At 37.9% G+C, this 15,410-nt stretch overlaps 1 protein-coding gene and 1 pseudogene across 1 annotated transcript in view; one reads left to right on the forward strand and one right to left on the reverse strand.

The window, feature by feature from the left end:
- Nucleotides 1–15,410, forward strand: part of Dnajc1 (DnaJ heat shock protein family (Hsp40) member C1) — a 154,514-nt gene that overhangs the window by 88,209 nt on the left and 50,895 nt on the right. Inside the window, exons 7-8 of the mRNA XM_042686323.1 lie at nucleotides 1,251–1,341; nucleotides 9,459–9,622. Coding sequence (XP_042542257.1) covers nucleotides 1,251–1,341; nucleotides 9,459–9,622 — 255 coding nt within the window. The remainder of the gene's footprint in view (nucleotides 1–1,250; nucleotides 1,342–9,458; nucleotides 9,623–15,410) is intronic.
- On the reverse strand, nucleotides 9,659–11,351 carry LOC122113062 (annotated as a pseudogene).

Consider the following 15,410-nt stretch of genomic DNA (forward strand, 5'->3'; position numbering starts at 1 on the left):
ACTGTAACTCCTCTGTACAGTATTTTTACAATAAAATATATATACAAAAAAATTTTTTTAAGTAATTGTGGGCTGGGAAGGTGGCTCAGTGGTAAAGTGCTTACCTCGCATGCATGAGGCTCTGGGTTCAATTCCTCAGCACCACATAAGCAGAAAAAGTCAGAATTGGTGCTGTGGCTCAAGTGGTAGAGCACTAGCCTTGAGGTGAAGAGCTCAGGGACAGTGCCCAGGCCCAGAGTTCAAGCCCTACGACTGATGGGAAAAAAAACTAATTGTGAAGGAGCAGAATACTCTGGCTAAAAGTAGATGATATTTGCTGTATAATATGAAGTCAAGGAGTATAATAAGCTTATATTCATTGTCGGGGTCATCATATGCCTAGAGCATAAGCTTGTTTATTTTCATTGTTATGATTACTCTCTTGGGGGCAGGGAGATGCACTGAGCTAAACTCTTACCTTTGTGGCACTCATTGAGACTTTAGCCAATGTATCCTGACACCTGAGTATGTAGTGTATGTCCTCCCATATCTGTTTTGTACTGGTTTCTAACAATGGAAGGACTAACAGCTTTGTGCTTATATCTAAATGGTCATGTGTGTGTAGTTATCAAATTTGCATTTAGAGATATTTAAAACCTACTGGAGTTAAAGGACTAATGTAAAAGTACTTCTTCAATCACAATAGTATAATTTACTATTGCAAATAACCCAAGTCAGCAAATAAGTTTTTCTGTTGCCTGTCCACCCAGTAGTATAATTTTTTTATTATTATTTTGGGTCCGGCGTGGGGCCTGAACTCTGGGCTTGGGCGCTGTCCCTCAGCTCTTCAGCTCAAGGCTAGCGCTCTACCACTTGAGCCACAGCGCCACTTCCGGCTTTTTTCTTTTTGCTTATGTGGTGCTGAGAACTCAAACTCAGGACCTCAGGCATGCAAGGCAAGCGCTCTACCACTGAGCTACCTTCCCAGCCCAGTAGTATAATTTTTTTAAGTCATACAATGGAAGAAAACAGGAAATGGAGGGTTTTTCATATATGAGATAAAGAAATTACTTAAGTTTATGCATGTGTAGTTCTGCACTTGGCTCTCTCCAAGAGAAAAAAAATCACAGAAAAATATTCTATTGCTTATGTTCATTGTAAGATTTGAAAACAAAAAGTTACTTATGAGTGCACTATTTTAAAAACAGCTAAAGAGAAAATGTTGTCAAAGCAAACTGATTTTTGTGTTGACTTATAACTTCTTTTTTAAGGATGCTGGGCAGTTTTATGCGAAATATAAAGAGACAAGATTGAAGGAAAAGGAAGATGAATTGACTAGAACTGAACATGAAACACTTCAAAGTAAGTTTTAAATACAGTTTTACTACGTTAGCAATATTGTATAAAATTATCTCAATTTTGATTTCTATTTAAATTCAGTAGCAATTCTATGCTTTCCTTTCCATTTTCTAATGGAGTCACTTATACTTAATTTATAATGCATGGAAAATGCTGTATTACTGAACCACCCAAAGTCTGATGTCCAAAGGAAAGATTGAATCAACATAGTTATACCATTCCCATTCCTCAAGAATGGGGCTGTCCAAAGTCTACAAAGTTCTCTTAAGTTAATCAGTATTTTCAAAAGAAATGGAATACGAAAAGACAGTTGTTGCTGATTTTAGGAAAAGTTGAGTATACATTTAGAGAAGACATTTTCCAAGCCCTGATAATTTTTTCTCATTTTGTCACACACACACACACACACACACACACACACACACACACACACTCTACACACTTTGTCTGGTTACATTGCTTTACTTAATAGTAATACATTTATTAATCTTGTCCACGCTTGCTTTCTTCCAATAGTGTGTGAGTCCGTGAAAGTAAGGTCTTTTTCTGTATTTTTCAGGGCTGTGTTTCCAGGTTCCAGAAAGTAGAGCTTAATTGTTTTTATGGCTATTTTTCTGTCTGACACAATCCTTCATATGGTAGAAAAACAGCTTTAGAACAAAAATAAAATTACCAGTGGGTGAATATATGGATTAATGGAATTCCATAAATATTAATGAAGGTCAACTAAGCATCTGTTCATATAGAACTCTATTCAAAGGACCCCATAAATTAATTTTAAAGTTCCAGTAATCACATAGATCAAATATAACTGTATAAAGCAAAATTCTGTAAACAGAGAAAAGTTAATAGAGAATAAACTGTTAAGTTTGACAGATATGCATGTGTTGAAAAGTAGAAATGGGTAGAAGAAACTCTAACTTTAACTTTGCTTTTGTGAGGTACTGGGGATCCAACTCAGGGACTATTACTTGAACCATGCTCACTCATTTTGATTTGTTTTTCTGAGAGGTCTTGTGCTTTTGCCTGGTTTGGCCTCAGATTTCAATCCCCTTCCTCTACCTCTGGAGTAGCTGGGAGTTTAGGCACACCTGGATAAACGTTACTCTTATACAGTTGTTTCTTTGGGGGCTTTTGGAGAGGTTCCTAGAATGAGATTTTAACTGAGAGCCTTGCACTTGAATGTCTTGCTTGCTCAAGATTGAGCCACACCTCTATCCCATCATTTTTGCTGGCATATTGGGAGATGGAATTTCTCCAACTATTGTCCCTGGGCTGGACTCAAACAACAGTCCTCCATATCTTAGCCTCCTGAGTAGCTAAAATTACAGATATGAGCCTGTAATCATAAATGGAAACTCATTCTTTTATTAAACTTTTAATTGGTGCATAAAAAGTATACATATTTATGAATAGTATATAATGTTCTGATAATATATGCATTGTATAGTATTGAGGTCAGAGTATCTTTTTCCTCAGACACATTTGTGATGAAAACATTTTTCTGTGTGTTTGAAACAGATGTTATCAGTAAATTTATGATACATGTTTGACATATAGAGATACTGTTTTTAAAGATGATAGTTTGAATAGACAAAAGAAGAAGAAAGGGTAGAAATAGAACTTATTCATAATGTACTCATTATCTTGCCCATTATCTTGTAACCCCTCTGTACAGTATTTTCACAATAAAAAAGAACTTATTACTCATTACCCATCTCTCTATACCTAATAAGAATTTTAAAAATATCACATCACCAACCCCTTCTGCACGTACTTCTATATGTACAGAAATAATACGATATTTGTATTTGCTTCGTTTTTTCCAAATTTTTTATTGTGATTAAGTGGTTACATAATTTCCCAAATTTCACAGTATTGTGGGATAGTTATGCTTAGTTAAAGTCACAAACACATTCTAACCTTCATGGAGAGAATTGTCTATCATGATCTATAACATTTATGAGTTCTGTGAGCTTTGCAATACAGTTATTTCTTCCACATTGGGTGATATGTACGTTTCTTTCATTTTATATAGCATTAGTTGTTCTCTCTTTCCACTTGTTCCCTCCCTCCCATCACTGCCATTGTGTTGCTTAGTTCATTTTGGGTACAGTTGTGGGGCCTGAACTCTGGGCCTGGGCACTATCCCTCAGCTCTTCAGCTCAAGGCTAGCGCTCTACCACCTGAGCCACAGCGCCACTTCCGGCTTTTTTTCTTTTTGCTTATGTAGTGCTGGGGAATCGAACCCAGGGCCTCAGGCATGCAAGGCAAGCGCTCTACCACTGAGCCACCTTCCCAGTCCGCTTAGTTCATTTTGGTCAATGCCCAGTGCAGCTGATGGATCCCGCTGGTATATGTTTTCCCTGGTTCCCTCCAGTTCTGTGTCATCCTCCTGGTTTCCCTCCGGTGTGCTATGTATACCATACATATGATCAGCAGCATGGGGTTATTTAGTAATGATTCCACCAGATGAGTGGAAGTCCTTTGTTTCTTAAGTCCTGTTAATTTTGTCGTATCACTTAACATTTTGGATTTATTGTGTTTGCTTCTTGTTTTTGTAGACCTCATCACATGTTCCAGTGGTGGTACCAAGAGGAGAGCAAGTAGATGATGGGGAATAAAATACTCCTTTTTAGGAATCAGAATGAGAGACTATTAGTGGGAAATGTACAGCAGGATTCTCTTTTTCTTTTTTCTTTTTTTTCCCACTGATTGTGAGGCTTGAACTCAGGGCCTGGGCGCTGTCCCTGAGTTCTTTTTGCTCAAGGCTAGCTAGCTCTCTACCACTTTGAGCCACAGCACCACTTCTAGTTTTCTAGTGGTTAATTGGAGATAAAAGCCTCACAGAGGGCTGGGAAGGTGGCTCAGTGGTAGAGCGCTTACCTTGCATGCATGAGGCCCTGGGTTCGATTCCTCAGCACCACATAAGCAAAAAGAAAAAAGCCGGAAGTAGCACTGTGGCTCAAGTGATAGAGCACTAGCCTTGAGCTAAAGAGCAGAGGGACAGCGCCCAGGCCCAGAGTTCAGGCTCCACGACTAGACCGTCCCCCCCCCCCCCAAAAAAAAAAGTCTCACAGACTTTCCTGACGAGGCTGGTTTTGAATCTTGATCCTCAGATCTCAGCCTCCTAAGTAGCTAGGATTATAGGCATGAGCCACCAGTGCCCAGTTTATATAGCTTTTTTTATTGGCTATGTTAGATGTTATTTGTAGTATATTATAGTCTACTGGTGTAAATATTTTACTATCTCAGTGATACCTAGAAACCTTACCTCCTTTTACATTTCTTAACCTCCCTTATGTATAACTGTCTTAAATATTTTTTTCAATATACACTGAATATTTTAGTTCTTTTGTTCTTTTTTTTTTTTTTTTTTTTTTTTTGCTGGTACTAGGTCTGGAAATCAGGATCTGGGTGCTGTCCCTGAGTTTTTTTGCTCAAGTGTAGCCCTCTACCACTTGAGCTACAGCTCTACTACTAGCTTTTTGGGTGCTTAATTGGAGATAAGCATTTTATAGACTTTGTTGCCTAGGTTAGCTTTGAATTGCAATCCTTAGAGCTCAGCCTCCTGAGTATTACAGTATGAGCCACTGACACCCAGTTTAGCCTTCTCACACCACCCTGGGAGGGAAGCTGGGATAACTCACTATAGGCTGGCAATGGCAATATACTAGACATTAACCCTGGCAGAGGAATAAGGGAAGAAAGAGACTGAGGCTATAGTGTTTCATTGTTTTCCTAAAGCAGAGTGGTTATTGTCTGAACATTTTGCCTAGTGAAATTCTGTTCTTGCCAGAAAAAGATAATATGGTTAAGGTGTTGTGGCTTTGATTAATTTAAACTCTACTGTACTGGTTTCAACACTATCAAGGTACAAATGTCAATCAAGACATTAAAAATAGCCTTAGGTTCATTGCTAAAAAGCCTAGATCACTATTTGGTAAGTGTGTCTTGACATAGAAACGCTTTTGTGCTTTCATTCCAAATATTTGATCCAAGTATCTGGCTCATAAGTTGAGTTAAGTCCAAGTAGTAAGACAGACTACTTATGCCAGAATGGTTTTTTGCTTGTTTATGGGGCTGGGGATTGAGCCCAGAGCCTTACATGTGATAGGCAGAGTGCATGTCACTGAGGCCACATCCCAGCTACAGACTATTGTGGCTTTTTTGATTGTTTATTCTGGTCCCAAATTCCTTTTGTTTTCAAGGAGCATTAAAGTAGGAGTCACTTAAGATGGCTTTTGACTCATTTATCATTCCTCTGATGATCTCCCTGAATTAGTTTTTAAGAGAAAATCATTTTTCTTCATTTACTAGACACTTAATGAATCATGAGTTTCACTTTTACTTTATTTTTCTTTAGTTTCGTTTGATTTTTGTTTGTTTGATTGATTAGATTATTTGTTTTTTGTCTTTGACAGGCTAAATTACCATTGAGGAATAAGTGTGATGTATCTTGAGACCAAAATTTGTAAAACTTAAATCAGATTCCCATCCATCAAGATAAAATACATATTGTATTTAACTCAGATTTTCCCACATAGGTCTAATGCTGCTGAAAACAAAAATCCTCATAGATTTATTTTTCTTGGGTGAAGTATCAATAACGATATAAAGCTTAGGTCCATATTAATTATATATATGTCTTATTGAAAATCAGAGGAATGATGAGGACAGACTAGTCTCAAACTTAGGAACCTCCTGCCTCAACCATCTTAGTGCTGAGATTATAGCATGTGCTACCACATGTAGCCGAAATACCAAATTTTAGAATTTATTGTTATTATAGAGGTGATATACAGCGGGGTGACACACATGTCAGGTAATAAGTATATTTCCTTTCACACACTCATCTGTTCCCTCATTCTCTCCCAGTCCTTCCCTTCCATCTCTGCCCATGAGTTGTATAGTTCACTCTCATTAATGTCCAGTGTGCTCCATTGCTTCACCTTTTCACCCTTTATCCTTGGATTCTGTGCCCTCCCCCGTGCCCCCCCACAGATATGCAGGTGAATACCCTGTATGTAAGGGAAAGGATACAGAATCTTCAGAAAAAGAAAAAGTATATTTTAAAAAGTCTTTTGTTTCCATATCTTTGGAGTTCCTTTCAGTATGTATATTTTACATAAATATCAAGAAGCACTTAGGCATTGCACTTTTGTGATTCTCTCCTAAAACTACCTCTTTTGGTCTCACTGTATATGAGTATCTAGTATCCTGTTTAATTTGTCATATCCAGTTTTAGATCTAACTTCCATTTATCAGAGAGACTACGCACCATTTGTCTCTCTGATCTTGGCTTACCTCACTTAACATGATTTGTTCTAGTTCCATCCATTTCCTTGCAAATGACATTATTTTATTCTTTCTAATAGCTGTGTAAAATTCTGTGGTATATAGATACCAAATTTTTTTTTGATTCACTCATCTGTTGTGGGACATCTGGGTTGTTTCCATATCTTGGCTACTGTGAATAGCCGGGCACTGAACATGGATGTGAAGATGTCCTTATCCTGGTTCATGATACTCAGGGGAGATGCCAAGGAGTGGTATGGATGGGTCTAAGTTTAGTTTTTTTGAGGAAGCTCAAAAACTGCATTCCAGTTTATGTTCCCGCCAGCAGTGCAGTAGGGTTCCCTATCCCCACCAGCATTTGTTGTTGTTAAGATTCAAAATGTTGGCCAATCTAACTGGAATGAGATGTAATCTCAGAGTTGTTATGATTTGCATTTTCATTATGGGTGGCCAGAGAGGAGGAGCATTTCCTCGTGTGTTTCTTTGCCATTCTTTGGAGAAGTCTCTCCTAGCTCCCTTGCTCATTTAGTAAATGGTGTATTAAGTTTGGGAGGGATTAGTTTCTTGAGCTCCTTGTATATATTGGATATTATGTCTTTGATGTATTGCTGGTAAAGATCTTTTCCCAATTGGCTAGCTGTCTTTCTAGTTTAGTAACTATGTCCTTAGCTGTGCAGAAACTTTTTATTTTAACGTAGTACCACTTGTTGAGTCTCTCTCTTATCTGTTGTGCCCCTAGGACTCTATTCAGGAAGTTCCTGTCTATACCTATAATTTCTAATGTTTCTCCTACTCTCTTGCAGTAGTTTCAGAGTTTTGGGTCTGATATTGAGGTCTTTAATCCACTTTGAATTGATTATTAGTGCATAGTGACAAGCAGGGATGCACATTTAGTTTTCTGCATATGGCTGACCAGTTTTCCCAACACCAGTTGTTGGAGGCTATGTTTTTTCCACTGTATGCCTTTGGCTTCTTTGTCAAATATCAGAAACCTGTAAGTATGTTGTTTTATTTCTGGGTCTTCTAATCTGTTACATTGATCTTTGGGTCTGTTTTTGTGCCAATACCAAGCTGTTTTTGTTACTATAGCTGTAGTAGAGTTTGAAATCTGGTATTGTAATACTACCTGCATTGCTGTTATTTTGCCTAGAATTGCTTTGGTTATTCTATGTCTTTTGTTGTTCCATATGAATTTTTGGAGTGTTTTCTCCATCTCAGTGCCAATTTTTAAAGAGGTGATATTTTACCACATGCAGCATACTATACACTTACTTAGCCTTGAATTTAATTAAAGTAGCACAGGACTTAATGAATAGTTATTTACTAAGGCTACTTGTTTATTGGATGAGTTTTTGTTTAATCCAGTAGCACTAGGGTTTGAATTCAGGGCCTTGTGCTTGCTGGGTAGATGCGCTGCTACTTGAGGCATGCCTCTAGCCTTTCTTGTTATTATTTTTTGAATAGTCTTACTTTTTACCCAGACTGGCCTGGACAGTGATCAGTGATCATCCTTTTTATGTTTCCCATGTAGCTGGGATGATAGGCATGCACTACCACGTCCACCTTTTTATTGGTTGAGATGGTATCTAAAGATTTTTTTCCCCAGTTGGTTTGAAATAGTCCTCCTAGTCTCTACTTCCCTATTCCTACTAGCTAGGATTATAGGTGAAACCCATCATACACAGCCGTTAGTTTTAGATATCTGAATTTTCAGCTAGATTACATTGTGTAGACTTTTAAAACTTGATTTTGTTTACAATTTTGAAATAGTATTTGATCATATACTTTTATACATAAATATGCCTTCATATGTTATCAATCATTTTGTTGTGATATTTCTTTTTTCCTTTATGCTTATCTCTACATTCCTTCCATCTCTTCACCTACATATCTTAGTGTGTTCATCCATATTTTTCTCCATGCTTATCTAATATCATTTAAATGTATTTATTTGCACATGCCTTTTCAGTAATTTTGAAAAGCATTATTTTGCTTTGTCAATTTCTATAGTTGTCCTACTTCAGTGATGATGTAGTATATCATCAATAATTAGTCAGATGTTTTGCTGAGCTTTTACTCAGTTACCAGTTTTATATCTTTATAAAGAAATAATAACCAGTCATATATGCACACATACCTATAAACTTACATAACAGTTACATTCCAATGTTTTTATTAATGAGAAACTTTTGTTGTTGTTGTTGATTGTGGGGCTTGAACTTCAGGCCTGGGTGCTGTCACTGAGCTCTTTGCTCAAGGCTCTACCACTCTCTACCACTCTACCACTTTGAGCCACTTTCGGTTTTGCTGTCACTAGGTAATATAATCTCACATGACCACCATGGAAACAGTGTCTTATAACACTGGACATTATTGATAGCTACTGGTGCTGCAAAATTATCTTTGCATTTGTAAAATATTGAAATGATAATTACATACCCCTTGTTCAGAAAATGAACATTTGTTGTATTTTCCCAATATTACATAGCTAATAAGTGGTAAAGGTAAGATTAACACACTAAACTGAAGCTCTTTCAATTCCCATAGTGAAATACTTTGATGAAAAATTCTTTGAAAACTAAACGTATGTATAAGTCAAGTAGTGATTATGTCATAATCATTATTAACAGTATCTGAATTTTAAAATAATACAATAATAATGTACAATAAAATTTATAATAAAGCAATTCTGTTTTGATAAAAAGAACATCATTTATGTGTTCTTTCAAGAGTTGATCTATGAATAAGGTATTTGAGTACTTTTAAATTCTTTTAATTTTTAACAAGTGTCAATAATTGGTTCTTTTAAACATTCTTTTTAGAACAGAAGAAAGTTAAAGTTAAAAAACCCAAACCTGAATTTCCTGTATACACACCATTAGAAAGTACATATATTCACTCTTATGATCATGGGACTTCTATAGAAGAAATTGAGGAACAAATGGATGACTGGCTGGAAAACAGGAACAGAACACAGAAAAAGCAGGTAAATGCCTTCCCTATCTCACCCTTCTGCTGGGGATCAAACTGCAGGGCTTTGTACCTGAAAAGCAAATTATTAAACTTATATTTTTTTGACAACAGGTCTTCTTATGTTGTGTGGACCAACTTTGATCTTGATATGTAGTCCAGGTTAGCTACAGACAGATTGGGTCCTCTTGCTGCCATTTTGCAGATCTACTTTGCTAGCATTATAGTCATGCCTAACTATACCTGGCATAACCTTTTTAAAATTTTTAAAATTTGTTTTAATTGCATAAAGCACATATAAAAAAGTACATATAGAAAAGTTTGCAGCTCAGTGTTCATAAAGTGAACCAAATTACTGCTGAGACCAAAAATTAGAACATTGCCTATATATAGATACCTCCCACATGCATCCTCCCAATTGCTACTTTCCTTTTCTATTTGGTTCTCTTTCAGATTCTCTTTCTCTTCATTGAAATGTTTATTAATATCTTCCATTGTCCATTTAAATTTATTCGATTGTTTATTCTTGGAATCATTGGGGGTTTTTTCTTTTAATCATCCTTTCCAATCCTTTTTTTGGGGTGCGGGGGAGCTTGTCAATAAGTTTATTGTCTTTCCGAAAAAATCCTTATAGAAAATTGTTTGGTTTCGGGGCTGGGAAGGTAGCTCAGTGGTAGAGTGTTGCCTTGCATGCATGAGGCCTTGAATTCAACTCCTCAGCACCACATAAACAGAAGAGGCCAGGAGTGGTGCTATGTCTCAAGTGGTAGAGCACTAACCTTGAGCTGAAGAGCTGAGGGACAAGGCCTGGGCCCAGAGTTCAGGCCCCATGACCGACAAAAAAAAAAAAGAAAAGAAAAGAAAAAAAGAAAGCAGCCTGCTTCTGAGCTCTGAGGAAGCAGGCCTTCTTTTGAGCTACCCTATATTTCTTCTGAGGAAGGGACATTTTGGGAGGATTCCACCTCTTCTTCACTTCTGTCTTGGGCTTCTTCACATAGACTGGATTCTCTCATATAGCAGTATGCGCCTTCTTGTATATCTCCTCCATCATGTCTGGAGTTACATTGTTCTTTATATACTAGAGCATATAATCTGTGACATTCTGATCCATGATGTGCTTCCGATGTACTTCTGCATTGAACTCCTTGCTCTCAGAATCATAACCAGGGAATTGTTTGGTACTGTGAGGAATAGACAAGCCTCCATCCACAGCTCCCTTCAGGGCACCAAAGACTTTATTGCCAGTGGTAGTTGTAGTGCAGGTAGGCCTGCATCTTAATAGCAGGTGAAGGCACCAGGTTTACCATCAATGCTTTCTACATTGTATTCATCCCTGGTCACCTCCACTTGGCCTTCGTAGATCTTGTCCATGCGAAACCTATTGAGAAGCTGATGGGCCAGCAGCAGCCCAGTACAATAGGCAGCTGCATAATTGGTTGGGCTGACTTTCACACCATACTTGGGTAGTTGGTGCGCATATGCCATGCAGATGATCATGTCTCCTATGCGTGCATAAGCAATCTGACAAATATCTCTGTTGATTAATGAACTATCATTCTGTATTTGGGTGTGTTGTACTTATTTTTGTCTTGGATCACCAAGCGTTTCCTAGCATAGTTGTCAGTTTTACCCTCTCCTTGTCTTCTAAATTTCACTTGATATCTCTTAAAGTAGGCCTTATTCTTGAGAACTATGACAAACCCCATCCTGCTGATTAGAGACCCCCAAGTACAGTCCCTTCTCAGTTCTTTCCTAGCATTTTGGCCACAGTGTATCTTTGGAAATCAGTTACTAGAGTTTTAGGCTTTAGTAGGTATCATATTATGTATTGTTGTATTAGCATTTCTGTGTTTCTATGTTGAGATTTGCTCAACTGCTAGGATGAATATCTCGCCCATTTTTATGTAAGTAGTTTTCTCAGTAATATGCTATGGGTTATCAATATGTTGTATAGTGTTAAGTTTCATTTGAAATGGACTTAGATATAGTATATTTTCCCTTGGGCTTTTTGTTTTGCTTTTGTTCTTGTTTGTGTGCTAGACCTAGGGCTTGAGCTTGTCAGGGCCTGAGCAGTGTCCCTGAGTTTTTCGCTCAAGGCTATTGCTCTAGCACTTGAGTCATAGCTGTATTTCTAGCTTTCTGGTGGTTAATTAGAGGTTAGAATCTCACAGACATTTCCTGCCTGACTGTCTCTGAACCTCAATCCTCAGATCTCAGCCTCTTCTGTTGCTAGGATTTGTGGACATGAGCCACTGACTCCTAGCCCGGTGACTTTTTTAGTGGTGATTAGTGGCTTTATAACATAATGCATGGTGCATCAGAGCCGAAAGGATGTATTTTGTCTGTAGGTTTTACAGGAGTGGGATAGTTGTGGTATAAACAACAGTGTACATGGGACCTCTGTGGTTTTTCCTCCAGTCTTGTCAGCAGTGTGCAGTCTGAAAGGGTATAGGAGCAAGTTATGCTAAGGTCTTTGTGGATTCAGTGTCTTAAAATGCTTACATTATTTCTCTGTGTTATTGCTGTGGTAGTAACTTGTCCAAGAGCAGAACTTTAGCATCACCTTCCTGCAGCAGTGCCTACTTGAATCCAGAGTATCAGTTAGGGGCTCTTAGCCTCCCTGTTCTTTATGTTGAAGTATTCATGACAGTTTTAAGCAGAAATAGGTAATGACCACAGTACCGTGCAATTTCTCTTCAGTGGGGCTTGGAGTGTAACCCAGCAGCAAAACACCCGGCCAGCATGCTTGGTGCTGGACTTGATTAAAGGAACAAAGATAATAGAAGAAAAAGTAAACATGTCAAGGCAGTTGGCATCTGTAAACCTAATTACTCAGGAGATTGAGCTCACAAGGATAGTGCAGTTCAAGGCCAGCCTAAACAAAAAGTTGGACACCCACATCTCAACAAAGAAAATGTAAATAAAAGGCACGCTCCAGAACAGCCCAAGCAAAAAGTGAGTTTCTTAGAAAAACAACTAAAGCAAACGGGGCTAGAAGCAATGCTCAAGTAGAGTGCAAGACCCTGGGTTCAACATTCAGTACTGCCAGGAAGAAAAGAAGAAAATCATTTTAAAAGTTAAGAAGTAGTATGGTATTTTCACAATTAAAAAAAAAAGAATGACAGTTTAAAAAAAATTAAGAAGTAGCTGGGCTGGTGGCTCATGCCTGTAATCCAAGTACTCAGGAAGCTGAGATCTGAGGATCATGGTTCAAAGTCAGCCCAGGCAGGAAAGTCCGTGAGACTCTTATCTCCAATTAACTACCAAAAAACTGGAAGTGGTGTTGTGGCTCAAGTGGTAGAGCACTCGCCTTGAGCTGAAGAGTTCAGGGACAGTGCCCAGGCCCAGAGTTCAAGCCCCATGATGAACAAAAAAAAAAAAAAATTAAAAATAAAAGAAAGTAGGACAGCAAGACAAAGGCAAAGAAGAAAAGAGAAAGCAGAAAAAGAATTTGAAGAGTTTAAAAAGTAACAAAAAATGAGAAGTAATAGAAGATACACTAGACAGAAAGGGGAAAAAAAAAAAACATCAAAAATGCTGAGATACTTGAAGACTTCTCTTCCAGGATCCCCCAGTGTGGAGGAGGTATGGGCCCAGCCGTAGCGTACTGTGATCCATCTTAGCTCATGCTGAACAGGTTGGAGCCAAATGCTGTGTCCCCATTTTTCTCCTGATGGGCCATATTGACTGCCCTAGGGTGTATTCTCTCAGGTGGCTTTTAACATGCCTATCAGAAGCTTCGCAAACATGAGAGATGTGGAAGATGCAATGAGCCTGTTTAAAAAAATTATTGTCAAGGTGATGTATAGTGGAGTTACAGTTACATAAGTAAGGTAATAAGTACATTTCTTGTCAAACTTATTACCCCTTCCCTCATTTTGTTCTCCTATTTCCCCACCTCTCCAACTTTTTTTTTTTACACCAAGTTTTTTCAGATTATAGACTGCTGGGAATGAATATTCTCATTCGAGAAGGCTGCATGATCCATGACTTGGCCTATTTCAGGGCCATAGCAAACCCTTCTCATCAATCTCAGTGTTATTTGGGTCATGCTGGACAGGCCCTGGGGTTTCTAGTCAGCTTACAGGTCAAATATCAAACTACTGTTCCATCCCCAAATGCTTCCTAGTTGAGAAGCAGTCAAACCCCAGAGCTCGGCCTGGAGGGAAGGGGTGCAGTGAAAACTGAGTCATTTGCTAGTCTCAGTCCCAGACATGACCATTGTGCCATTCACTCCTCATCATATTTATATCTTTATTGTACATTTTCTACCACATAAAATTCTCAGGGTTTGTGCCAGACACACTCTCAAGAAGTGAGTTTCTGTTAATTCTCATAGTATCTCCCACTCAATGCTTGAGTGTCTGTGGTAACCCTAAATTGAGATCACTGGTGTTTTCCTATATTCAGAGCAACACAGCCCTGCTTCACAGCCCTGCTTCTTGTTATAACATGGTGAGATTTGATGAGCAATGCAGTTAACTTCTATAAAACTATCTTATTCTGTTAGAAAAGTCACTTTTAAAGCCAAGCATTGGGTGGTTCATGCATGTAATCCTAGATGCTCAGGAGGCTGAGATTTGAGGATTGAGGTTTGAAGCTGACCTGGGCAGGAAAGTCCATGAGACTCTTATCTCAAAAAACTACTGAAAAAGCTGTAAGTGGAACTGTGGCTCAAGTATTAGAGCACTAACCTTGAGCAAAGAAGCTCAGGGATACTGCCCAGGCCCTGAGTTCAAGCCTAAGACCAGCAGCAAAAGGAGAAGAAGGAGGGGAAAGGGGAGAGGGAGGGGGAGGAGACGCGAAGGTTCCTTTTTAGATCAAATCTCCAAAGTGTCAACTACTGGTGTTTTCCTGTAGTTAGCCTTGCCCAACTGCTTGAAGCATAGGGTTCCCTGTCTCAAGTTTTAAATTTCTATTAAACAAAAAAAATCTTGCTAGGATTTGGATTGGAATTACATTGAATTTATGGATCAATGTCTACGGCCATACCACCCTGAACGTGCCCATCTCGTCTGAATTTATGGATCAACTTAGGAGATTGTTATAAGTCTTTTTTTTTTCCTTCGGTACATCTTTTATTGAACTTACCTAAATAGTATTGTTACACTTTTCTAAACGGTACTCAAGATGGTACTTTACATTTCATTTTCTGGTGTTGTCTACTAATTAGTTGAACTTTGCATGCAAACCTTTTATTCTATAATTTTGCTCTAGTTACTATTCCTGTAAGTTTTTAAGAACTATCTTGAGATTTTTCTGCATGGATAATTATGTTGTCTACAAATGGAGAAAGTTTCATGCCTTTACAACTTAAAAGCCCTCTATATCTTTTTATCGCCTTTTGATTGAATAGGAGCTTCAATTCAGTGTGGAAGATTTCTTTTTTGATGGTGGTGTTTTGTTTTTATTTTAGAAGTGATATAACAAATTTTTGTCCCATTCTCAATCTTGGAAAGTATTTAGTCTTTTCACCAATTATTGTGATAATTCTAAACTTTTAACAGAAGCTTTTAGTTAAGATGAGAAAGCTCCTATTTCTAGTTGCCACTGAGTTTTTTTCATGTATGATGTTAGATTTTTTGCCAGTTTATTTTCTACATTTGATAGGATAATTATATGGTGTTTTCTTATATGTGTAGTGAATTCTATTGACTGATTTTAAACCAGCCTTGAGATCCTGGGATAAACCCAGTTGATCTGTACATAATATCATTTATTGTGGATATCATACGCAGTTGTCCTCTATACTTTCTCTTGTGGTTATATTAGTCTTATAATTTTGTTTTTTTTAATATCTTTGC

This window comes from Dipodomys spectabilis, unplaced genomic scaffold, assembly GCF_019054845.1.
Source record: "Dipodomys spectabilis isolate Male_0828 unplaced genomic scaffold, ASM1905484v1 ptg000096l, whole genome shotgun sequence".
NCBI lineage: Eukaryota > Metazoa > Chordata > Mammalia > Rodentia > Heteromyidae > Dipodomys > Dipodomys spectabilis.